The 27,745-nt window shown below is 42.1% G+C and overlaps 1 protein-coding gene across 1 annotated transcript; it reads right to left on the reverse strand.

Annotated features, from left to right (window-relative positions):
• Positions 1 to 2,463: 2,463 nt before the first annotated feature.
• MINPP1 (multiple inositol-polyphosphate phosphatase 1) lies at positions 2,464 to 27,643 on the reverse strand. The gene is made up of 5 exons (XM_081912981.1): positions 26,565 to 27,643; positions 17,447 to 17,644; positions 14,370 to 14,467; positions 13,010 to 13,143; positions 2,464 to 4,375 (listed from the first exon to the last, which is right to left on the reverse strand). The coding sequence occupies exons 1-5, from the start codon at positions 27,154 to 27,156 to the stop codon at positions 3,964 to 3,966; spliced, it is 1,434 nt and encodes a 477-aa protein (XP_081769107.1). The 5' UTR covers positions 27,157 to 27,643; the 3' UTR covers positions 2,464 to 3,963.
• Between the last annotated feature and the right edge of the window lie 102 nt (positions 27,644 to 27,745).

The following is a 27,745-nucleotide window of genomic DNA, read 5'->3' on the forward strand; positions in this document are numbered from 1 at the left end:
GTCAGCTTCCTGATCAGCAGGAAGGTAGAAAACTCATATGGGTAAATTGTGTAACCATTCAAGAAGACAGTTTTACCTTAAAAAAAAAAAAGAAACTTAATTGCAGGGAGTTTTAATTTCTTTGAAGCAATGTAAACAATACTTTTTAATCCACTTGTCATCACTTCATTGAAAGTTGTTGAGGACTAATGGCTTGCTGCCAAGAAGAAAAAGAAAAAGCTTACATAAGGCAAATACAATGCAATTGTTACTTTGTAGGTAGTAACTATTTTGGGGTACCATTGCAAAGCTGCTCTGTAAACATGAAACTGCATTTTCCTGGACATTTGACTACATTTAACATTATACAGTCGTACCTTGGTTGATGAACGCCTTGCGACTTGAACAATTTGGCTCCCAAGCACCGCAAACCCGGAAGTGAGTGATCCAATTCACAAACGTTCTTTGGAACCCAAACATCCAATGCTGCTTCCTGAAGCCAATAGGAACCCATGCCTTGGTTTCCAAACATTTTGGAAGTCGAACGGATTCCGTTCAACTTCCGAGGTACCACTGTAGTCTTAAAATATGGAGATATCTTTAAGTGTTATGACCCATGCTAGGACTACCAATGAACAGCTGAATGAAAGACCCAAGGGCTGCCAGCTTAAAGCTCAAGGACAGAAGCATTTGACCCACTTTGTAAATTACAGAAGCCAAAGCCTGTTCCTGCACTAAAATACATTTCCCCACCTTCTGCAAACATTTTTAATTGATTGCAAATCATGTCCCCGTTTTATCTTCAATGCTTTAAAAGTAGCCGCTCAAATCACTATTTTAACAAGCACTTAGGAGTGGCAATTTAGAAAGCAGGTGTGCTACCATAACCTCATACCACATTTAAGTAGGGCATCAGGTACAGTGGTGCCTCGCAAGAAGAAATTAATTCGTTCCACAAGTCTTTTCGTCTTGCGAGTTTTTCGTCTTGCGAAGCACGGTTTCCCATAGGAATGCATTGAAAATCAATCAATGCGTTCCTATGGAAACCGCCTTCAGACCAGGTCCAGGGACAGTCTGTCCCCCGACCTCTTCTGAAGGCCGGCGGGGGGCGAAAGTCTTTGCTTCCCCCCCGCCTGCCTTCCCGGGACAGCGGAGACTTCTTAAAATGCGATCTTAAAATGCTGGCGGGCGGCAGCGAACCCTTCGCTGCCGCCCGCCAGCATTTTAAAAACCTCGGGACAGCGGAGGAATTCTCCGCTGTCCCGGGGAGATTTAAAAGCCCCCGGGAAGGCAGGCAGGGGGGACAAAGACTTTTGCCCCCCGCCAGCCTTCAGAAGAGGTCCAGGACCTCTTCTGAAGGCGGGTGGGGGGCAAAGGTCTTTGCTCCCCCCCCCGCCTGCCTTCAAAAGCCCTCCGGGAGCATTTTAAAATCGCCCCGGGACAGCGGAGGAATTCTCTTCCTTTTGATGACTCATCACTTCCTGTTGATTCTTATCTTAGGACATGGGTTGCTGAACAGGTATAAAATTGTGCGTGTATATGTGTGTGCACATACAGGTATATATGTATAGAATACAACTTCAAGCAGAGAGGCAGAGGCTGCAATGGGAGGTGCTAAACCCTTTCCCAGCCCTGTCACCACAACACCTTCCTGAAACTGAGCTCATTTCCAGTCTCCAAGCCCAGACAGGGGGAAAAAAGCAGCTGGCTGAGAAAAGTTCACTAGCCTCTCTAGTTTGCTCTTCTTCCACTTGAAATGACTACTCCCCACATTTTAGGTCTGTATGGTGCATTTTGTGCCTTAAGCCTAAACATCTATCCTGCATTTAACAAATGAGACAAATCAGTCCAATAATTACTTTTTTTATTTAATTTTTTTTCTTGGAATGGCGTGATTTAGCTATCTGACAACATTTGAGGTGTTTAAACAGCTTGTACTATCGTGAAGTTTTCCTTCCTTTGTTATACAGCAACCAAACCATTATATGATATGCAGGAGTTTGAAACCATAAACTGAATTATAGGCACACAAAAGGCTCCACTGTAAGCACACACCTTAGCAACCACATTGCTCACAAATACTTATATTTATCCAGTTACAGATAGGTAGCCGTGTTGGTCTGCCATAGTCAAAACAAAAAATATTCCTTCCAGTAGCACCTTAAAGACCAACTAAGTTAGTTCTTGGTATGTTATATTTATCCAGTATGAAAGTAGCTTTATCATGTGATATGCTACATTTCATTTCTCCTGTGGAATTGGATAGAGGAGACTTCAGTGTCAACAGACCTATCCTTACAGGTTTGTTCACCTGACACTCCTAATTAAGAACCTCCCCTCCCCACCCCACTCCCCAAAATTGTCAGTATAACCTTCTCTTTAGAAAGAGCTCCCTTCAAAATGGTGGTGTATGGTATCTCACGTTATAGACCAGCAATTTAACACAGAGATACGCTGCACACTGTATAACCACGATGCAGTCTCTTTTATGGATAGTTGTTCTTTATTAATTTTTCTTTAAAGCATGGTTTTTTTTAGCAGCAACTCTTGGTAAAAACCAAAACCAAAATCTTCAAAGTGTTTAGCAATACTGTATCCAAGATAATGCCCCACTAAAAAAACAACACTCCGGTTTCCAGGAATGGTTCATAGGAATGAAAAAAAGTTACAGAGAAACAGAGAGAGAAAAAGCCAAGACTGAGGTGATAATACTATTTTCAATTCTGAAAAACTAATTCCTGCTTCAATGCATGATTGAATATATTTAGTTGGGAAAAGCAGTCTCTTTACAGTTTACATATGGAAACCACACCCAAGAATGGATTTAAAGGGGGAAGCCATATTAAAGCATCATGGATTTCCTCTTTAAAATGTACACTATGCACTACAGTTGTACCTTGGTTTCCGAACAGCTAAGTTCTCAAACATTTTGGCTCCCGAACAGCGCAAACCAGGAAGTGACTATTCCGGTTTGCAAACTATTTTTGGAAGCTGAACATCTGACGGGGCTTCTGATTGGCTGCAGAAGCTTCCTGCAGCCAATCAGAAGTCATGCTTTGGTTTCCAAATATTTTGGAAGTCGAACGGACTACCAGAATGGATTCCGTTCGACTTCCAAGGTACAGCTGTGCTCTCTCTAGCTGAGCAATTTTGTTCGTTTTGAAACTGAACTCAAAGCAGTGACCCCCTTCTCTTCAATGTTATTATTATAGAATACCTGAATGCCCATCACAGATTGGCATCTGCCCAATTGGCAAACGTACGACGCCTCTTTTTGAAGCCACAGAACCACATTATTGCTGGGCAAAAGCTACCAAAACAAAACACAAAAAAGACTGAATTATGAAAATAGATTATGCAGCACTGGTATTCTATTGCTTTACAATTTGGGGGTTGTGCGCAAATAGGTCATATTCAGAGCAGACCCATTAAAAACAGTAATTAGTAAAGCCCATTATTTCAGTGGACTATTTTGAGTATAACTTAACTAGATGCAACCTTTTATGCAAGGTCTCCAAAATACTTGGCAAAAACCAATTATTTTTTGTAAAACATAACCATGAAAACCACCTGGAATCTTATATAAGAGATGTTTATACTTAGGAGATGTTTGTACATAAGAGGCTGTATTCACAAGTGAATATTCCAGTGAAGCAGCAATTGAGATCCACGATAACTTCCAAACTATTCACATTAAATAACTGGCATAGCTATGAAGTAAACTGTATGCCAAATACCATGTGGTTACACCTAGATAATTCTTGATCCTGAAAAAGGCAGCTTTTTTCCCAGAAACAGCTTCAGAGGTTTGTTTGAATGTTTTGAGATGTCCTGTATCTTTGTTTTTGTAATTTTGTTTTTGAATTTGAGAAACCAGTTTATGAAGTTGTTTTTTTAAAGTGTGATGGTACATCTTCCTAAAAAGTAGCAAAAGCAAAAGAGCTACATTTTATCAAACACTTCCACACACAAAAAACGCTTCCTCTACTTTGTCCCCTTTATATACAGATCACCTTCAGTAGTATTTTTTGGCATGTCGCACACTTCGGAAAAGTGACAATTTTGGAGGGCTTCATTATAGTGGTTTTTCAGGTCGGTGTACAAAGCAACTGTTTCTCCTGTGTGTGGAAATTGCAGCAGCTTCTCGTTGAGCAGTATCTGGATCTTGTACTCTTCCTTTGGAGTTGCGGCTTGATCACAGTGATAAAGCACAAACAACAGGTTTGCGGCATAAGGGACAATGCGGCCACTACGAAATTTCCGGTGCATCTGCCTGTGGTAGTTGTTAGCTTTAAGAGGCTCTTCGTCTTTGAAGTAGCCCATGAGAGCAAGGAGAGGTTGAAGGGTTTCTGCATGTCCAAACTGGAGGATCACGGGAGAGGAAATAGGCTTCGAACTAGAAAGTTTAAAAGCCAAGCAAAAGATGATTAGTCAGATGAATCTAAGGGTGGATCTACACATTCGGGGGAAAACACGCTATAAATAAGTCAGAAATTAAATCGTTATAACAAAAGAAAAAGAAACGCTATGGAAAATCACATATATATTTTTTTACTCTCCAGCACCATCTGGTATTGCATGTTTATAACGCATTCAAAACGCTGTTTTTTTTACTAATGTAGTGGAGTTCCAAGCAGTGAGGCACAACTACTGTATAGTTACAAGAATTAGCAAACTATGCTACTGTAAAAGAGTTGTTTTACTTTTGGTGGTCTGAACCGTAGGAATGGCATGCTAAAAAACACTTGGTCAAGAAATCATTTTTTAAATAATAATAATAACAATAATATGTTATTTTAAAGAAAAGAACTAGAAGATTACAGAGTTCAATCTCATTCCCGGTTAAGAGATGACCTGCAGTTACAGCTGAGATCATGTGGATATTGGGGTGCAGTGGAAGAGAGCAATTCTCTAAAGAGAATGAATGGCAAAGCAGAGAATGTGCAACTCGCAACTCATCTACAGATGATGCGCTCACTCTGTAGTGATTTTTTTGGCACATGAATGGCGACGACTTCATTCATCCTATTGTCCAGGCAAAGTGTCACAGCTTCTCTTGGATTAGTTTCTCTCCACTGCTACCCACCTGTTTAGAACGGCCATGTTATGGACCTTTCTCCCTGTACAACATACTAAAAATCCAACTGTTCCTCTCTGTCCTCGTGGCTACAACTCTGGTTTATGTAAGCCCTCTGGCCTCTTCCTCTTTCACATCTTAGTCCTCTCCCGTCTATCGAGAAACCAAAACCAAAATTATTCTCATTTCTCACTGATCTGACCACATCATTTGTTTCCTTCCCTGACTTCCCATGATCTTCTATAGTCAACAGAAAGCCTGGCCTTCAAGACCTCTCTCTGCCCCTGCTCAACCTATATTTTGACTCCTATTTCTCATTTTATCTCTGCCCATGATCTCCACTCCTCCACCTTGACAGTCAACTGACCCAATGCCTGTTTCATTTCAGATTGTAAGTTCCTACAGCGTCTATGTTGCTTAGGTAACTCTAATGTACCGCGGTGATGGTACAATATAAAAAAGTAATGCAAAAGCAGCTGTCTAGTTTCTTCTCCCCAAAACTATTATCATCACTACTATTTATAGTTAATATATTTTTTAGAAAATTTAAAGGTCCGAGATCCCATGTTACTCATGATTCCATGTGCTCATGTTATAGTAAAGCAGAATGTCAACTCCAGTATTTTTATTCTTTGTATGCTTTGAAGTAAGGTTGTGGATTTTTCTCAGTTTTCTCTTTTTGTAAACTGCTTTGAGGTGTGCCCCCCGCATCAAGTGGTGTATACATTTTAAGAAATGAATAAGTATCTTTAGAGAGTCCCAGCTAAACCAAGCTTCTCAGTAATAAGCTTGATAAGATACTTATCACACTATGCTGCCCCTACCTTTAGAAGCTTGTAACATAATCTATATAAAGGAACATACAGGTGTAACTATAATTTGCATTAGGGGAAACCATGCTTTACATATGTTGTGTTTTGTGAATGGAATAAACAAAGCCCAGTTCATAAATCCAGGTTTTCATCACAATTAAATGTAAAAACTTTCAAGCCTTAGAATTATTAGCAGCAGCTATGACAAGCATACGAAGGCCAAGCAACAAGCCAAAGCTAAAATACAGTTTTTAATTCAACAGAGGAAAGTTCTTGGTACTTTAAGTTAACCTGTAACATCAAGAAGGAAATAAAATGCAACTACTTGTTTGACCTGTCCCATTTAGAGAAGAATGCTTTGAAGTATCCTGCTTCTGAAGTTTAAAAATGACACTTTGACATAATAAAGTACTGCACAAGTTATGTTATATCCTCAATTCTTTATAACCGGTCGCAAGCATTAAGGAAATAAGATAGATTACTCATTTCTCCAAGAATTCATATACATATTTTTGTGCTTATGGTGGGGTAGTACAGAAGAAATTCCCCACCATACTGTGATTTAGCAAGCCCAAGAAAACAGACTAAAAACTGTTTTTACATAAGGAAATGAAGGTATACAATTTCCCCTTTCCCATAATTACTGACCCAATGCAAACAACAAATACCAAATTTCCTTCTTTTCTTTCTTTCTTTTATTTTATTAAGAAAACCAACACAAGTGAATTTAGTCTTTGGTCAGGATGAACATTTTAGCTGTTTGATGAGATGCTTCCTTTACCAAAGTAATTGCTTCCTATAGTCTTTACCATGTGGCCTGTGCTTCTTAGTACATGCTTCTTACATTCAGGTTTCTCTGATGCATAGCCTAAAGGTAAAGGGACCCCTGACCATAAGGTCCAGTCGTGGCCGACTCTGGGGTTGTGACGCTCATTTTGCTTTATTGGCTGAGGGAGCCGGCGTACAGCTTCCAGGTCATGTGACCAGCATGACTAAACCGCTTCTAGCGAACCAGAGCAGCGCACGGAAACGCCGTTTACCTTCCTGCTGGAGCGGTACCTATTTATCTACTTGCACTTTGACGTGCTTTCAAACTGCTAGGTTGGCAGGTGATGCATAGTCTAATAAGGCGCATAAGAATAAGCTAGGTAACTCCAACATAAAACTCAAATAAATGAAGCCTGCACCAATGTGCTATCGCACATTTTTGAACACTGATCAGAAATCAGTATCAAAATTCTGGGAGCAGAAATGTTTCTGCCAACATCTGACATCTGAAAGAACAGCATAAATTGCTTTCTGTTTAGTAAACTATCATAGCAAACAGATCTTTGTTCTTTTTCTTTAGGCAAAAGGTGATGTTTGGCATTTTCATCTGTTGGCTGCCAGCTTAGAAGCCTCACCCACAAATGAAGGCAGTGTCTAAGTGGTTTAGAAAGAAGGCGTTTCTCTCAAGCATGAACTCAGGAGTTTAATGCCTAATGAGATAGTCCACTGTATCCAAAATTATCTTCTGACCAAACTGTGGGAGGCAGTGGAAGACAGGAGTGCCTGGTGTGCTCTGGTCCGTGGGGTCACGAAGAGTCGGACACGACTAAACGACTAAAAAACAACAACATCCAAAATTCTCTAGCTTGTGTAATAAGAGTTTGGGAGTAACGTACAAACCCATTCAGTAAAGAGATATCAGAAAACAATCAAATCTGAATTTACTTGCTGGCATTTTAAAGTTTTATTTCTGTTTCAAAGAATCGGAAGTGGGTATCCCAAAGTCAATTCAGCACACAGAATTCCTTGCCACCAAGCTGTCAAGATGTGTTCAGAAACCCTAAAACCTATCCCTTGCTATTGGGTGAGCTGCTGCAGGTCACAATACATAACACAGGGCTGGATCGGCCTTGGTCAATCTGGCACTCTCCAGATCAGGCTTCCTCAAACTCAGCCCTCCAGATGTTTTTGGTCTACAACTCCCATGATCCCTAGCTAGCAGGACCAGTGGTCAGGGATGATGGGAATTGTAGTCTCAAAACATCTGGAGGGCTGAGTTTGAGGAAGCCTGCTTCAGATGTTTTGGACTTCAAATACCACCAGTCCCAGTCTAGACTCTACAGCAGAGATGGGTAACCTCCGGTCTACAAGTCTAGTCAGGCCCAGCATGGGTTCCAGTTTGGTCTATGAGACCATTTTCCCCAAGCCACACCAACCTGCCTGACACCTGATATTATCTGCAATGTTAAGTGTGGAGCAGGTAGAGACGTGTTTGCCAACAATTAGGAGCCTTAGAGAGCACTCTCTATTGTTCCTTGACAAAGCAAGGCTTGCTGTCAGTGCAAATCATCAAGTCTGCAGTCATCGGAGTTCCCATTGGACCCCATCTGCCTGTCACGATGGCCCATGAGAGGAGGTGGGAGCTTTCAATATGGCCCCAGGAAAAGATTCCCCACCCTCTAGAGCAGTGTTCTTCAACCTTGGATCCATCCAGTTAGCCAGTGGTCAGGGATGTTGTCGTGGTCCAACGTTACCTGGGAACCGAAGGTTGAGGAACACTGTTCTCGCAGATGGACAGATAGTATGACTCAGAAGAAGGAAGGTGTTTAACCAGACTACACAATCTCAACTTCAATCATTGTTAAAGGACTCCTGTTACTCCTTCTGTTGACTACCAAATGCCTTTTGAAATGATATAATAACTAGAAGCTACCCTCTCATTTCTAAGCTGCAATGAAGAAGAAAGCTCAGTGTAAAACTCAATTCCAGGCAGCATGTTGGGAGTTGTAGCCCTTGTAGCCCTAGAGCATTTGAAGGACACTGTATTGGCAAAGGCTGAATCTGATGAAATAACACTGGAGCTATCTGACTATAGTGGCAGTGTCTTCAGTTCTTGCTCTGCTTCTCCCTGCCCTTCTGAAAAGTATCTGACAGTGTAAACCTGTGCATGTCTTACGCATACACATGCCTTACTGTGTTCAGTTATGCTTGTAAAGCAGTACTACGCAGGAAGACAAAAAACAGGCAGAAATTGGCACCAAGCTTATAAGGCAACGGTGACAGAACTCGGCACTCACAGCTCAACACTGAATTCTCAAACCAACCCTAATGCTGCCCTCCCTACCACCTGTTGGCCCGATGACAACCAAACAGCTCTGATCTGTGTACTGTTCTCAGTAAGGAAGAGAATGTAATGCATTATCTCTATTCGAACATCAGCTGCCAGCTGATAGCGTCCCAAAGGTCACTGGGTTTGCAGGTATAGTTGGACTAGATGAACCTTGAGATCCCTTCCAACTCTGCAATTCCATGATTCCAACTATGAGGACTGCCATTGCTCCTTCTAAGTTTTCTTCAATTTCTTTCTATAGCACGCAAGAGGACTAAAAACATGGCCGTGTCTTTGTAAAAATAAACGCAATCCACAACAGAAACACAACCATTCACTTCATAGGGCTTTGAAAAATTCAGTGCGCATTGTTCAGAAGCTGAGGCTGTGGCTACAGTCCACCAGGTGGAGTCTTAACTTCTGACAGGAATCAAATGAGAGAAGTTGTTCCTCAACCTCAGGATGCAGTTTTAAAAGTCACTGCGGTTGGGACAAGTCAATTTCTCCCCTAAATTGTTTAGAGCTCTTAAAAATCTTTACAAGGTTATATAATTAAACATTCCATAAAGCCATTCCAAACAAAACTAATCCCTAAACACACAAAGATTAATACACAGAGTAGCATATCTCATATAGGGTCAATAATAAGGCTGTATTCTGATGTCAAATAGTGATCCCTCCCAGTCACTGAAGAGAATCTTTCTTTCTTTCTTTTTTTCTTTCTCTCTCTCTCTCTCTCTCTCTCTCTCTCTCTCTCTCTCTCTCTCTCTCACACACACACACAAACACACACACCTCCACTGATTCAAATAAATCCTTGGTCATAAGGTATTAATGAATCACAATGCTGAATAACCCAATTGAACTTCTGAACGTTTAAAAGTTGTGTAGAAGAAGATTTAAGCACACAAAGTGTCTCTTATCCAGGCATAGGATAGGCTGCACCTGCTGAAATTCCTCCCTCAGTTAAGAAGCACAGAGGCAGTGCTTTCCTTTGCATATGGTCACTCTATTAAGGCAGGGGTTAACCTTATAATAGGGGACGTGGGTGGCGCTGTGGGTTAAACCACAGAGCCTAGGACTTGCTGATCAGAAGGTCGGCGGTTCGAATCCCCGCGACAGGGTGAGCTCCCGTTGCTCGGTCCCAGCTCCTGCCAACCTAGCAGTTCGAAAGCATGTCATGTGCAAGTAGATAAATAGGGACCGCTCCAGCGGGAAGGTAAATGGTGTTTCCGTGTGCTGCTCCGGTTCGCCAGAAGCGCGCAACCCCAGAGTTGGTCACGAATGGACCTTAAGGGCCAGGGTCCCTTTACCTTTACCTAACCTTATAATAAACATATCATATACAAATTAAAATTCTTAAGGGGGGGAAACAATTTACGAAGTGAGGAGGAAGAAATTATGAAGCAACTATGCATCTGCCTTGGATGCTTTGCTTGAGATTCCTACATTGCAGGGGGCTAGACTAGATGACACTTGGGGTCCCTTCCAACTCTACAATTGTATGTTTCTATGTAGCTTAGTCCAGGCATAGGCAAACTCAGCCCTCCAGATGTTTTGGGACTACAACTCCCATCATCCCTGACCACTGGTCCTGTTAGCTAGGGATGATGGGAGTTTGCCTATGCCTGGCTTAGTCAAATGTCTGGTCATATATGTATATGTGTGTGTGTGTGTGTATATGAATGATACTGAATGGAATTGTGGAATAGGACATATCTAGAGATGGGCACTTCTCAAAATGTTACCTTCGCATGGAAGAAAATTAAGTTCTACCCCAAATTATAATAGAGTTTAAAGACTCCCAATGATTTCACAGTGTTTTTTAAACATTAATTCATGTTGTGGGAAAGAACTGTTTGCCTCTTGGTACAAGTAACACTTGGTACAAGTAAATACTCTACTATTCCATACTAAGTACATTTTAATAGAAAAATGGTAGATAAAAAAGTGGCTTGTTATTTTGAACGAGGTATGAGAATGCTTCTTTTACATTAGCTCTGCATACGTTATCTCATCTAGCTGCAGCTTTAATTGAGGATTAGTGACTGGAAGTTAAACTTATCTACTCGAAATCAGTGTCACATACGGCAAGTCACTTTGTTTCCCTGTGTGTCTCAACTCACCCTCCATAGAAGGCAACAGCTGCCCTCTGCTGTCTTGTCAGGATAAACAATTATCAGTATTCAGAAAAAGCTGGTAGGTGAAAGGAGGCAATTAGGTACTTTAGTTTACTAAGCTTAGTTAAGAGAAACCTATTCAAAATTTAGATAAGCATCTTCTGTTTATACTGCCATCAACTGTTAGGAAAAGGAACAGCACTGTTTCACAAAGCTCCTAATTATATCAAATCTAGACACGATGCAGGCAATTCATAACTGGGATCTCCTGCAGCTTTTTGTTGTTTAACAATCAGCTGCCTACAGACTGCCACTATTTTTCAGGAGGGATTCAATAGCTTATGGATATTTAGGTCTGCACAATTTAAAGTGCTCTGGTGCAACAAATCCATTTAAAAATAAAAATGACTTATTGCAGTAAGGAAAGTGACAGGGAAGGGCCCTAAAAACTGGGATAATGTTTGATGGGAAGTCATACTGCCTTTCTGCAAATGATTCAAAATAAATGCTCACTAAAGAACGGACACCATATGTTCTCCACTTATTTTAGAATATAAAAAGTTATAGTCATGTGTTTGATATCCTGGCATCCAGAAACAAACTGAAGGGAGGTTTTGCCACAGATCCAAACTGAAGTGGGAAATCGGTCGCAAGTGGGCTGCAAGCCAAATAAAATACCTGCTCATACACCTAACTGTGACCATAGCGGTTCAATTGAATTTAAATCTAATAATAATAATAATAATACAATATATTTTATTTATACCCTGCCCTCCCCAGCTAGAGCCGGGCTCAGGGCAGCTAACACCAGTAAAATTACAATAAAAACATAATAGGAAAAAGAAAAAAAACAATTTAAAATACAAGTTAAAATACAATTTAAAATGCAGCTTCATTTTAAAAGTAGCCCATAGATCAAAACCATAAGGGGAGGGAAACATAAGGGTCAGACTGAGTCCAAACCAAAGGCCAGGTGGAACAGCTGTGTCTCACAGGCCCTGCGGAAAGATGTCAAGTCCTGCAGGGCCCTGGTCTCTTGTGACAGAGTGTTCCACCAAGTCAGGGCCAGTACTGAAAAGGCCCTGGCCCTAGTTGAGACCAATCTAACCACTTTGCGACTTGGGACCTCCAAAGTGTGTCATTTGTGGACCTTAAGATCCTCCGTGGGGCATGCCAGGAGAGGCGGTCCCGTAGAAGAGACTTCTCTCAATAAATCATCCTCTTGTTTTGTAAGCATCTATATCTGACATTCAGGACTTTTTCCAGGCCGCCCCCTCCTCCCTAGGCCACTTTCCCTGCTCTGTGGCCTCAAGTGCTTTTGGCTGGCTAGAATGAGTCCTTGAATTGAGATGCTTTGGGCTTTTCTGACGGTAGGAAGAGGCAGGGGTGTAGAAAAACTAGCCTACTGTACAAAGTTAACATTCAAACTTGTTGCTCTGCCTCTTTTTGTCCCTGGAACATAGCCCAGAAGGGTATGCACCCCTTGGGCTGAAAAAGGTTCGCCAACCCACATTCCCTGTCCCCTTCTTCCAACACCTGCTACACCAGAGCTTTTCAAATTGCATGTTACACCACATTACTGTGTTAGCTGCAGTGTGTGGGTGTGTTGTGTGAATGCTCCTCGCACTCCTCCTGGGGCTGAAAATGGGTTAATTTAACCTCTGGTTAGCTAGTAAAACTGAATTACTGTTTCACAAAATGATGCATGTCTAAAAAGTGTGTCACCAACATGAAAAGTTTTGAAAGCTCTGTGCACACACTCATTTTGGTCTTTTAAAACATAAAAAAGAATGCTTACATATATTGATCATTCCACAAATAGCAGCTGTGGCACATTCAAGAAGGTGGAACCATTTTAGTGACACCTAGAATGGGACCACGAAACAGAGTATGTGTTTTCCCACCACCACCACACACTTTTTACCTTTTACTCTCTGTAACAGCCTGGTCCAAATGTTTGAAGATATCCTGCATAAGAATGCAGCTGGAGCGGCTGTTGATAGGATACCCATAAGCTCTCTTCCAGTACTGCTTCAGATCATTCAGATACTCAAGAACCTAGTATCACACACATTTAAAAGTTGTTACAGAGAAGGGTTATTTTAGTAAATTGCAGGCATGCCATTCCAACGCACACAAACTTTCATATAACTATTGGTACCTAACCCATCAATATAGATAGATAACACGTTTTCCACCCCAGGCAATGGGTTCTTTCCTCTTCCTAACCCACCACCATTGCAATCAGGAGCAAATGCTTTGGCGGAGAGCTGCCTTTATAACACTGCAGTTGAAGCCTCCCAGGGGCAAGCCAGGAACAGCAAACGGGAATGAGCACTGAAGTCTACAATTTAATAGGAATATGAGTGATTGTTTTCCTGCACAGGAGTGAAGTCAATAGGTGCAGCTAATGCTAAAGACATTGGTTATGAGCCCTGTTAAAAGCAGATGCTACTTTTAGGAACTTAGTATTCCTTAGAAAGAGACTGAAAATAGCCAATATATATGCATCTGGTACCCTAAGAGTCTACATGCAGATGTTCAGGGTGATAGGCTGGAAGGTTGGGCAGAGTAGGAGAGGGTATCTAACGAGAGCAGGAATGTTAAATGACACTCCCCAAAACCAAACCGTGCTGGTACCATTTGTATTTGCCTCAGTAGGCTGTTTTGGTCAAATTAAATCATGTTAAGTGAGTGCCAGATTTCAGCTCATGGTTAGAATTCAACTAAGTTTTCCTCATGGTAGACCACTGACATTAATGGACTTAGCTGAGTAATGCTGATTAATTTCAGCGGCTCTAGGTAAAGGTAAAGGGACCCCTGACCATTAGGTCCAGTCGCAGACGACTCTGGGGTTGTGGCGCTCATCTTGCTTTATTGGCTGAGGGAGCCGGCGTACAGCTTCTGGTCATGTGGCCAGCATGACTAAGCTGCTTCTGGCGAACCAGAGCAGCGCACGGAAATGCCGTTTACCTTCCCGCCGGAGCGTTACCTATTTATCTACTATTATCTAGGTTGGCAGGAGCAGGTACAGAGCAATGGGAGCTCACCCCATCGTGGAGATTCGAACCGCCGACCTTCCGATCGGCAAGCCCTAGGCTCTGTGGTTTAACCCACAGTGCCACCCGCATCCCTTTCAGCAGCTCTACTCTTGGCTGAATACTACCCGCTATGTCCTATATAATTCTGTGAGACCGAATAATAGTTTTTTTCACAATACATTGCAACATTCAATTCTCCATTTCTTTAGTTAAGCGGGTTGCAGATGTGTACACAGTACCTACCTTGCCATCTTCTTCACTGAAGAGTGAACACCAGGGGGAGCTAATGTTTTTTATGGCCAGCTCAAATGAGCAAGTGAAAAATGCCACCTGAACCAAATCTGTTGTAAAGAAGAGCAACAGTTAGCAACACACCGACAGTACGTCAGGCAGGATGCCACAAGCCATCAATGAAATGTTTATGCAGAAAGGGCAAGACACAAGGACCACATCAGTGGTGAACAAAACCCCCCTTTACAAAACTGCTATGAAGGTACGCAATAAAAAGAGATACAATCTGGGAACCAGGTCCTGTGTATAGAACAAGGCTGGGGAACCCTTTGTACGCTGAGAGTCATATTTCCTCAGGGATAACATCTTGGGAAATGGATAACAAGCGTGGGCAAGGTCATGATTTTCTCTCATTTCTGAACTCCTATCCTCTGTACATCAATTAGGCTTTGAAAAAAAAAGCTTCCATTGGCAACAACAGCTTTTTTCTAGTCTAATTACTGTGTCAAGGAGGGGCAAAGAGGGACGAGGCAGAATGGATCCAAAGGCACCAGGAGCTAGATCTAGCCTGCAGGCAAGAAATTCCCCTATCCCTGGCACAAACAGAGGGGTGACAAGCAAGAACTATGCTTGCAATTCCACAAATGGGTCCGTAGTCTTCTGTATCCCTGGAATCAATACATATAATACACTACAAACTATAAGCAAAAAGAAATGAGCTAGTAAATATGGGATTTTTATGTATTTCAAGCATGTTTTTAACATATGATACAAACACGGAATACATGGTGGGTATTAAATATTAGCAATGAATTATTTGATTAGATTTGTATGAACAAGAACACATCAGTGCCTGGAGTGTTTTATGCATGCATGCCCTTCTGAAAATATTCACAAACTTGTTCAAAAACTCAACTTAATTAGAATTGCAAACTGTATAAATATAAGCCTCGTTTTTAAGGCTGTTAGGTGAAACTTAACATGTTAAACTTTCTACCATTGAAAGAATCATAATCATATATTCTGTAAAAAACCCAGCATGCATCCTACAAGTGAATACGTATACTCAGACAACATCTTACTACCTGCTCTTGTTTCAATCACTCTTAGAAGGGTTATGATTAAAGTAACTAGAAATCATTGTTGCATGTACACTACAGGAAACTCGATATTCTTTAGTTAGTTCAGATGGTCAAGTGAAAAAGGACACCAGAACCCAATCTGTAGAAAAGGCAAGTGACAAATGAAACTGTCAAAACTGCATCAGTTGGAGTTACGGAAATGTCAATACTATATCATATGACACTGACCTTCTTTACTACATTTATATCTGCGTATCTTAGAGCTCCTTCTCCATTAATTATGGTTCAAAATCCCTTGCCTAATGAATTCAAGAGTGAGACAGAAAGGGCTTTTTATGCTGCTAGAAAACTTGAATTGATGCACCTGCCTTTATCTATCACAAATAAAAACAGGATAGAGTTGTTTGCAGTGGCTCTGGGGAATAGTGAACTGTAATAATGATACTACCTATGTTCATCCGATAAAAGTATGTCTTTCCCCCACTTTTTGTGTTTGATTGGTGCTTAGTGATGTTCTGTTGTATTTTAAATGGAATATTAACCACCTGAAACGGTTGATAGGAATGGAATGTTAACCACCTGAAACGGTTGATAGGAAGGATAAAATACTGTGGAATGAAATAATACTTCCTGATTCAGTAAAAGGAGATCCATAATGCAAATAATTAATGCAAATGCACATCCAGATGCCCATTTCACTGTTCATCTGTGTCCCACTAAACTGGGTGCATGTGGGTTTTTAGTACCAGACTGGCATACCTAACACCGTCTTGATTCACAAAGTTATGTGGAATATCTATCACCAGTGCTTTTCTTCTAAAAATATGTTTAGGGGTACTCTCATTTTCCTACTCGTATTGAAATACTGTCCCTCAATGAGGCCAAACTTAGATTCACAAAATGTTTAGGGGGTCCCCCACAGAAAAAAAGCACTATCACCATCTGGATCCATAAAGTTTGTACAACAGCAAGATGAGAACCTCTCTTTTCTCATGAAAATACTTTCTTCCTGGTGAAATCTAATAAAGTTAGCCTGTGGCCCAGGAAGGGGGGAAAGGTTGCCACAAAGAACTTTGTGTATGATAGTTGGTTTCTCATGCTTCTTAAGTGTTTGACCACAAGCCAAAGCATTCCTTTAGGCAGCCCCAAACATCTGCATGTACCCAGGAGAAACAGACTTACAAAGAAAACCAACCACAAACATCCTTCCTCTACACTTCACCACCAGCAGTTCTTTAAACAACTCTGGCAGCAGCCAGTTGTGGGTAGATATCAGCTGGGCACAGAGAACTAGTTGTGCATTTCTTCTAGGCATAATTTTGGAAAAGTTGCAGCTCTTGTGGTAGATAGTTTTAGTTGTTTGCTCTTCCTACAGAGGTTCTTGAAAGGGTGCCGACACCAGTAGCTTGTGCCACACACCAAAATAAAGCTTATTAAAAGACAATGTTGATAATGGGTCGTGACATGGATATTGTTAGTTACTAGCTACAGAGCTTGCTGGTAGTGGATGTTTTGTAGTTAAAAAGAAAAAGCACTGTAGCAGTGAAATAGGCATGTGTGCACCATTACCTGAAAACCGCATGCAAGAGTTGATAGGCCATTTCCTTTCTGCATTCCGCACTTCATCGTACAAATTTTCCCAAGCATCTTCAATACTTCTATGAGTGTGTCTCAATGGAGCACGACTGTCTGCTCTCTCCAGGCTACCACAGAAACATGAACTAGGCTTCAGTTTTCGCTCTGCGTGGCACAAGTGTGCATCTCTGCACTTGTGAGAGTCATACAATGCATGGAGCGGAGATACTTTAACTTATGTGAACCAGTCCCTAAGAGTGATGAAAATGAAAACAAGGCACTGGGCGGGGGGGCGGGTAAATATTTTATGTCCCCCAGTCAGGTTCAACAAAAGTTAACCTTTAAAGCTTTTCCAACAGATGTTTATGTTTACTGCTTATTTGCTCTTCGTAATAACTGAGAACAGGTAGGAAGCTGATAAAAGAACATTACCTGCGTTTAAGTCATTCACTGGTAGACACAAGGTATTTGCGATTTTCCCCACTACTTCCTTCATCTCAGGACCTTCCTTGAAGGCATCCAGCTCATGCATAGCCGTATCATTGTCCTCTATATCTTTAACAAATCTTTCACATAGATCAAAAAACCTCATCAGTTTGTCGTTGGTTTCAATTCCTTCTGTCGTCGTGGCTGAAAATGAAAGGGCAAAAGGTTGTTAAATGTCGTAAGTGGCTTTAAAGTGGAATATAAATTCACAAAAGCAAGCACGTTGCAAAATACACACTCTTAAAACTGAATAATCTTCTGTCAAACACTGAGTTAAAGGTAGTTGCTTCAAGTAAACTACAGGGGGCATAAGCTTTTTTATATAAAGCATTTTGCACAGAATTTCTCAAAAGGGTTCTGAAACCAAGGGTTCTGTGAATTCCTCTATTAACATAAAACCTTGCTAAAAGTAAACTGGACGAGTGGTTTGCGCAAAGAATATTGTGGGCTTGATTCTAGAAACAAGGGACTATAAACTTACATCACCACAGGCAATGGCCTGCCTGACACTATTCAGGGTCTCACTAAAATCAACCATCTGAATGATCCTGGACCGCTCTTATTTTATCCTTTCCAAATACCAAGCTCTGCACTTTCCCTAGTTCATAAAATTATGATTATCTTCCCAGTAACTACCACCCCTCACTTCTGGGCACTTGGAACTTAAGGAAGTGATTTTGCTCAGTGCCCTTTAGCACATCCATTATTCCTTATCTCCCAACTTTGTGCTACAGCTCTTTAGCATTCTGAGCGCCCCTACCTGAAATCCCAGTACAAAAATCTGAGACTGATCTTCCTCTCTCCCAGTTCCTACATATAAACAGAATACACAACCTTGGAATGTTTCATGTGTTTCAACATGCCTATCTTCTGTGTAACAATTAATATGAAAATCTCATGTAAATTTAACCTACTCTGACATCAATCACATTGGTTTTTCAATCTGTTGGTTGCAGTTCTCAGTATGCACTGTTTTTATCGTGAGCGAGGAACAAATGGCCCAAACGTTGAATATGACCCAAGGAGCCTTTGGTTCAAGATTAATTTTAACTGCTGGCATACGCAGTACTATCCAGTTACCAACAGTGTGTCTTATGTTATTTGTTTATTTAACACAATTAGTGTATTGCTTAATCATTGAAGTGATTTACATAAAATATTTTCACTTTATTTATTCATTTTAAATTTCCTTAATATTACTAAAATTTGTATGTTTAAATATACTGCAATATTTCATACCTGAAATGTCTTAAATGCCAACGTTTCCAATCTATACTGAGTATCACGTTAGTTCCTGTGCAAGCATATCTGCCATGTATTATTAGTAGTAAGTGCTATCTCTGTACAGTACGTGTCATTTCATACAATAACAAAAGCAAATGCACGCACAAACGTTTTTGAAGATCCAACCTAACCAGGGTGCAGGGGGGAGAGTGAGGCTAACTTTTGAGGATCAAGGTTAGAGAATGATAGTTATACACTTCAGCTTAATTTCTGTTGTGGAATAAGATTTAATCTAAAGGTTCTGTGGTAAAGCGGACACGTGTAACATGCAGGAATTCTGTGATTTATTAAATAATCCTCAAAAAGTAAAATGGGTAAGTATGGCTTTTGGAAAAACAGCTTGAGTAAGCAAAAGATCAGTAAAAAATCTGGCTGAACTAGTTCAAAATCCATCTAATCCATCTGGAGAGTAAAACACCCACTTGAAAGAGAGGGAACCTTCTATTCTGAAGCTAAAATGACTTGGACCAGAATTGATCAGATTTGGATTACTGGAGAAATGGCACCGAAGATAAAAAAAGTTGAAATCTGCCCCAAAACATGCTCCGACCATAATGCGGTAAAGATGGTGATGGATGTTACAACAACTGGTACCTTCAGATGGAGGATGAATGACTCATTATTTAGAGATGAGGAGTTTTGTAAAAAGGCCCAAAAAACATTAAAAGACTACTTTGAAATTAACATGAGGACTGAAGTAGAAAAAAGAATAATCTGGGATGCAAGTAAAGCAGTGATGAGAGGATTTTTGATACAACAGAACACAATTAAAAAGAAAAGTCAGAATTATAAGAAAGAAAAAATCCTGGAAAAGATAAAGGATGGAGAAAGGAAATTGAGATCAAATCCAAAATCTCGGGACATTTTGAAAGAAATTAAATATTATCAATCACAATACTTGGAACTGACGAACCAAGAAATAGAATGGAAAATTAAACAAATGAGACAAAAGTCTTTTGAATCAGCTAATAAATGTGGCAAATTGTTGGCTTGGCAGATAAAAAAGAGACAAAAATTGAATACTGTTACAAATTTAGAAGTGGATGGAAAGAATATCTATAAACCAACAGAAATTAGAGACTGCTTCCAGAGATACTTCAGACGACTTTACACACAAGGGCCTCAGAAAGAGACTGAGATAGAACAGTTTTTGGAGAAAAACGGACTGAGAAGGATCACACAAGAAAGCAAAAGAATCTTGAACCAGAAAATAACAGAGCAAGAAATAGAAGCCGCCATTCAGAATATGGCTATAGGCAAATCTCCAGGACCGGATGGACTGACTTCCAAATATTACAAGGTGTTGAAAGAGTGGTTGATACAACCTTTGAAGGAAGTTTGTAATGAAATATTGGAGGGAAAGAGGGCACCAGATACGTGGAAAGAGGCTTTTATCACACTTATACCGAAGACTGAGATAGAGAAGACTCAACTTAGAAACTACCGTCCTATCTCCCTATTGAATGTGGATTATAAAATTTTTGCTGACATTTTAGCAAAAAGACTGAAAGTAGTTTTGATGGAGGAGATTCATGGGGATCAAGCAGGCTTTCTCCCGAGAAGACATTTATCAGACAATGTAAGGAACTTAGTCGATATTTTGGAACAGTTGGAAGAGAACATTAACACTAAAGCAGTTCTGATATTTGTGGACGCGGAGAAAGCCTTTGATAATATTTCTTGGAGTTTTATGATAAAAAATCTACAGGGGATGGGGGTAGGTCAAGGGTTTGAAAACGGTATAAGTGCGATATATTCTGAACAAAAGGCAAAATTAATTGTAAATAATGTGGTCACAGAAGAGTTTACCATTGAAAAAGGAACACGACAGGGATGCCCAATCTCTCCATTACTCTTTATATCGGTCCTGGAGGTCTTGCTGAATATGATCAGAAAGGACCAGTTGGTTAAAGGAATACAGGTCGGAGCGAAACATTATAAACTGAGAGCATTTGCAGATGATTTGGTACTTACATTACAAGAGCCTGAATCCAGTACTAAAAGAGCTTTAGAATTAATTCAAGAATTCGGTCAAGTGGCAGGATTTAAACTGAATAAGTGTAAAACGAAGGTTTTGGAGAAAAATTTAACAATAACGGAAAAAGAAAAGTTTCAGAACGAGACAGGGTTAATGGTGGTTAAGAAAGTGAAATATCTGGGTATAAATATGACATCTAAAAATCTGAACTTATTTAAAGATAATTATGAGAAAACTTGGACGGAAGTAAAAAAAGATCTAGAAATTTGGTCAAATATGAAGCTTTCCTTGTTAGGTCGTATTGCTGTTATAAAAATGAATGTATTGCCTAGAATGTTGTTTTTGTTCCAAACATTACAAATATTGGACAAAATGGATTGTTTCAAGAAGTGGCAGAAAGATATTTCCAAATTTGTCTGGCAGGGCAAAAAGCCAAGAATAAAATTTAAGATACTAACTGATGTGAAAGAAAGGGGTGGATTTGCCCTGCCAGACCTTAAACTGTATTATGAATCAGCGGCTTTCTGCTGGTTGAAAGATTGGCTACTCCTTGAGAATACTGATATATTGGACTTGGAAGGCTTTAATAATTTCTTTGGGTGGCATGCATATTTGTGGTATGACAAGGTTAAAGTTCATAAAGGATTTAAAAATCATATTGTCAGGAAAGCATTATATAATGTCTGGATTAGATACAAAGATCTGTTGGAAAGTAAAACTCCGAGGTGGTTGTCGCCAATGGAAGCAAAAGCCGTTAAAAAACTGAATATGGAGGCTAATTGGCCGAGATATTGGGAAATTTTGGAGCAAGAGGGGGACAGATTGAAATTGAAAAGCTTTGAGATGTTAAAAGGGAAAGTAAGAGATTGGCTTCACTATCACCAGATAATGGAAGTCTTTAAAATGGACAGGAAAATTGGCTTCCAGGTGGAAAAATCAAAATTAGAAACTGAACTGTTAGAACCCAGTACTAAGAATTTGTCAAGAATGTACAACCTGCTGTTGAAATGGAATACACAAGATGAAATGGTCAAATCGGCAATGATTAAATGGGCACAGGACATTGGTCATAACATTATGTTTGCTGACTGGGAAAAGTTATGGACCACCGGGATGAAGTTCACGGCATGTAATGCCTTGAGAGAAAATATTATGAAAATGATCTATAGGTGGTACATGACCCCAGTCAAACTGGCTAAAATATACCATTTGCCCGATAACAAATGTTGGAAATGTAAGGAAATGGAAGGATCGTTTTACCACCTTTGGTGGACGTGCCCTAGGATTAAGGTCTTCTGGGAAAAGATCTATAATGAACTGAAGAAAGTACTTAAGTACACCTTTACTAAAAAACCAGAGGCCTTTCTCCTGGGCATGGTTGGCCAATTGGTGTTAAAGAAAGATAGAACTTTTTTTATGTACGCCACAGCAGCAGCAAGAATACTCATCGCAAAATACTGGAAGACACAGGAGTTACCCACCGTGGAAGAATGGCAGATGAAGGTGATTGACTATATGAGCCTGGCGGAGATGACGAGTAGAATTCGAGACCAGGGAAGAGAAACCGCGGAAGAGGACTGGGAAAAATTTAAGGACTATTTAAAGAAATATGCAAAGATTGGTGAAAGATAGGTTGGTGCTGAATGGGAAGATAGGGGTTAACTGCGGTAATAGATAAGAGAATGAAAATGAGAGTTATTAAGATTAAGTTGAAATAAGCTGGGGATTTGCTTAAAATTTATTGACAGGAGAATGCAGCAAGGGGAGGTATGAGGAAGTCGAGAAAGTAAGGCACATGAAGCTAAGATTCAGAAGTATATCTGTTTTACGTTTAATTGTTTTGTATTTGTTTGTGTTGAAAATGTTGTGGAAACTTTAATAAAAATTAATTAAAAAACAAAAACAAAATCCATCTAATTCAGCCTACTGTTCCATACAACAGTTGCTTCCAGGAAGCTCATAAAACAGACACAGACATGTTGACCCTCTTTATCCAGCTTCTGATATTCTAAGCCACTGCAAGTTCTGAACTTGCAGTTTCCATTAACTTACTTAGCATGGCAAATAGATATTGATAAATGTAGAAGGGCGAGGGGGGGGATGTCAATTTAAGGCTGAATAAAAACATTTAAGGAAAGTTAGGAAACAATTCATAATTTGCCAGTTCTGTTCCGGAAGAATAAACAGAACCTATAAGGCATTTTATGAAAAAATAAAATAGAAATGCTTGCTATTATGAACACAAGGAAAAAGAACAGATGTTCCTGAGCATAATTGTTGCTGGTTTCTATCAGTCTCAGGAGCCAATGTAGGAGTGTGCCTTCGAGGATAAAGTCGAACCGTTGGGAGAGATACAGCGTCTGCTGTGGCTGTAGAGACCAATAAGGGAGAAACATGTTTTATTGCAGCTGGGGCGGATGAAGGAGTCTGGCTGCACTGATGCAGGTGTGCTATGGCATTTCTTCTGTCTGCATTCCTCCGAGTAGTCATTCCTCCTCTGGTCACTGCTGTAAATGCACAACCTGTCTGTCGTTCTCCAGGCACTCCAATCATCTGCAAGGGATTCCCATACAACGGGACTGATGTTGCCAGACTTTGTGTCATGTTGGCAGCCATCTTTGTAATGCAGACTTGGTCTGCCAACAGGTCTAGTGACAGCTCCCTTTTGGGGATCCTGCCATCTTCCATTCTGTGTACATGACCAAGTCAGCAGGGATGTCACTGAGACAGAACTACGAACATGCTGGGAATGTGGGTTTGGGAGAACATACCTTTATTAGAGACTCTGTCCAAAATCTACCTGATGCAATGCATATGGAAGGCACTGAGGCATCACTCCTGGTGGGTATAAGTTACCCATGAATTTACTTCCATAAAGCAGCCTGCTCAACACACAAGCCCAATAGACCTTCATCTTGGCATTGGTTGTTAGCCTCACATTCTCCCTTACCCTTTTGAATAGGGAAACCATTGCCATAGATAGATGCCTTGCCAATGCACTTGTCCAGCTCAGCATCAATGGAAAGGTTGCTGGTTATGGTGGAGCCCAGGTAGATAAAATTGTCTACCACCTCAATGCTGATGCTGGAGTGCTGGTAACATCTTGACCCAATATGTTGATCTTCATCAGGGTGGTGGTGAGGCCGAACTCCATGCGAGCTTGGACAAAACTGTAGACGAGTCTTTTCAGAGCTTGCTTAAGAGTGTGCTGTCAAGGCTGCATCATCTGCAAACAACATTTCGCAGACAAGAACCTGCCACACTTTTGTCTTGGTGTGGAGACATGTCAGGTTGAACAGACCTCCACCTTGAATGGTGATCATTAGGCCAGGCACTCCTGAGCAGACCTTGTTTCTTCCAATAAAGAATTAACATCACTTACTCTGTGTGATTTATTCCTGGCATCCACTTCTGACACTGTGGTGACACATGTCTTGTGGCATGGATCCTTGTTTTCAACACTGCAAGAGAAGGCTGTGGAGGTGTATTATGAGGGAGAAATTGAGGCCGGCTTTCAGCACTTCTGTTGGGATTCTGACCTGTCCTGGGGCTTTACCACATGCCTGAGAGTTGATGGCATTCCTCAGCTTGCCAAGGGCAGGAGATGAACCTAGCTCTGCTGTCAAGAGTCTGGATGTTGAAAATTGTTGTGTCAGATAATTGTTGTTTTCCTGTGAGTATAACTCTTAAAAGTGCCCTGCTTCACCTGCTTGCTGCTGTAATAATCTCTCTAGAAAAGGTTTTCAGTAGTGCAGTTTTCCTTACTATTGGTCCAAAGGCTGCCTTCATGCCTTCAAACATTTTGCGAGTATTAAACCACAACAATAAAGGCTGGTATTTAAGTTAGCTGCGCAGTGAGCAGGAATATTAGATAAGCACATTAACTATGATTTGAAAGTTCTGGCCAGGTCTTCTTTTTTTAGGAGAGGGACCAGTACCACACACAAAGGGGGACAAAAGCAACCCTTATCAAGAGAAAAGGGCTGGGACTGGGGTCTTAAATGATTATCCAACCCCCTAAGTTCAATCAGGGTTTAGACCCAGTTTTGGCACAGAAAGAGGAGAGAGACAGGGAGATGTCCCCCTGTTGATTCTCCTCAACCTCTCACCAGCTTTCAATACTATCAACCATGAAATCCTTCTGGATCAGCTGTCCACGTTAGGGGTGGGTGGTGCTGCTTTGCAATGGTTCCAGTCCTACTTGGACCGTCATTTCCAGTGCATGATGCTTAGGGAGTGCTGTACAGCCCCATGGAGACTTCAATGTGGAGTTCCTCAGGGTTCGATTTCATTCACCGCGCTGTTTACCTGAAACTCCTGAGTGGCATTATCTGGCATTTTGGAGTATGTTGTCAGCAATAAGCTGATGGCACACAGCTCTGCTTCTCATTTACACCTGCAGGGTGTGGTAGTAGATGTGCTGGATTGATGTCTTTCCTCGGTAATGGACTGGGTGAGAGACAATAAACTGAAGCTCAATCCAGATAAGAACGAGACACTGTTAGTGGGTAGTTCCCTAGAACCGATGGATAGGAAGTTGCCTGCTCTTGATGGGGTTACACACTCCCTCTGAAGGAGCAGGTATGCAACTTGCGGGTATTTCTGGATCCTTTGCTGTCGCTTGAGGCTCAGGTGGCCTTGGTGGCACAAAGTGTCTTCCATCCGCTTCAGCTGGTGGCCCAGGGACAGTGATAACCTAACTTCTGTCGTCTATGCTCTGGCAACCTCTAGGTTAGATTACTGCAACATATTATCTGTGGGGCTCACATTTGGCAGCCAGGTTGCTCATCAGAGCAAGACCATTTGAACATATAACACCAATCCTGGCCCAACTGCACTGGCTGCCAATTAATTTCCGGCCCAATTCAAATTGCAGGTTTTGACCTATAAAGCCTTAAACGGTTCAAAACTGCAATACCTCCAGGGCTGCCTCTCCCCATTTGAACTGACCCAGACCCTGTGATCAGCATTGCAGGACTTTTCCATGAGAGTCCCAGAGGGTGGCAACACCAGAAGGTGCCTTTTATGCAGTGCCTCCCAACTTACAGAATGCTTTCTCCAGAAAGTATTGTCTGGCGCCATGATTATATATATTTAGACGCCAGCCTGGCATTGCCAGGCAAAACCTTTCCTCTATAACTAGGCCTTTAACTATCTCTGTGGCCTTTTAGAAGTGGATGGGGTGTGTTTTAATTTAATTCCTTTCCTCTTGGTTTTAATGTATCTGCTTGGGGGTGGGGAGGGTCTCATATTGCAAACCTAGGCTTCTCTACTGACAACCCTGTCCTACTGAATTCAATGATGACACTTACTCCCAGGCGCCAAACTGCTTTCACGTGGCGCATTTCATTTTGATGCTTTTTCTTTGCCTAAAGTGCCTAATACGTGCAAATAATAATAATAATAATAATAATAATAATAATAATAATAGTAGTAAGTGGGGTACATTATTGCCACCGTGGGGTCTTTAAATGATCTGGACCTCTGCACCCACACCCCAAAGTGCCATCAGCTATCATGGGCATGGCTGGGGGGTGGGGAGCAGGGGGGCAGTCGCCCCTCCAAATACTTAACTGAAAGTAGCAATTGTAGAATCACTCTTGGGGTCAAAAGAAAGTGGTTAAAAAACCTGTTGTTGAGACATATCATTCGGAAACTGCTGGACAGAGCCAAACAGAGGACGATGACAGGTGGGTGTCCCCGCCCTCACTAACATAAATCCTAGCTACGCCCATGCAGGTTATAATGAAGCAGAGAATGGACGGCTTGCTGGGAGTGGAAACGATGCGGGGTTCCTCTCACCATGCTTTTGGGACGTGCCCTGCCGCTGGCCGTCGAGCGCCTGCCGGAGCCCTTCGCGGAAGGCGGCGGCGCTGTCCAGGCACCGGTGCTTGGAGCTGCTGACGAAGGCGAAGCGTCGGTTCCGGGCCAGGAGGCTGGGGAAACGGCGGGCGAGGCGCCTGGCCAGCATCTCCATGTCGCGGCGCCCCCGAGGGGCCAGCTTGCCGTCCATGTCTGGCCGGAGCCACATGGTCCAGCGCGCCAGGCGGGAGGCGGCGCTGGCGTTGCATTTCCCGGCGTTTCCCTGGATGAGTCCGTGGAGGCGGCCCAGCTTCTGGATCTGCTTGCGCGTCGGGAAGCGGGTGCCGTGGCGGAAGACGGCGCCGAGCTGCAGCGGGGCGCAGGAAGCCGGCGGCAGCGGGAAGCCCGGCTGCGGCGGCCCGAGCGACAGCGGGTCCCGCAGGAGCTCCGGGTGCAGCTCCTCGTAGCGGGACTTGGTGCCGAAGTAGGGGCTCAGCCTCTCGGCCGCCGCCTCCGCCTTCCCCTCGGCGGGCCCCGGCGCCAGGAGGAAGAGCAGCGGCAGCAGCAAGAGGCAGCCGTCGGGTCGCAGCATGAGAGCGGCAAGCAAGCGGCTGTTCTCCTCCTAAGCGCGGTGCCCGGACCGCAACCCCGGTGTAAAGCGCGAAGCCCACGCAGGAAGTCGAGCCACAGGGGCCTCCCCCTCCGCGCTGTGGCTTTTCCTTTCCGCTGATTGGTCGGCGACTCCCCGCCCACTTTCTGCTTGCCCGCACCCAAAATGGCCACCCCGCCGCATGACTTCTAAACGCTTTAAGCCACTGCCGCCCTCAAGCAAGATGGCGGTTGTTGCTTCCCATCCCTCCCCGTTCTCCCCGCCATCCTATATATACAACAGTGCCCAGCCCTAAGTGGCGTTCAGCCTCCTCGGGAACCTGCTGAGAGAGGCTGAGGAAGCCTGACAAGATCTTCCCAAAGCCGACAGGGCAGCTGAACAGAAACAAGCACCCCTCTACCACTATCATGTATTCTTCCCTTTCCCTTGTTCCCTCAAGTCCATTCAGCGCCTTGGGAGGGCGCAATAATTGTGCAAAATAAGCACACGACCATGTATCTTACTGAGGGTCTTGTCAGAAATACTCAAACAACAAAACAATGCTGCTGCGGATCCCAGTTATTATAAGGCT

This window comes from Podarcis melisellensis, assembly GCF_964234715.1.
Source record: "Podarcis melisellensis genome assembly, chromosome: 5".
In the NCBI taxonomy this organism is placed as follows: domain Eukaryota; kingdom Metazoa; phylum Chordata; class Lepidosauria; order Squamata; family Lacertidae; genus Podarcis; species Podarcis melisellensis.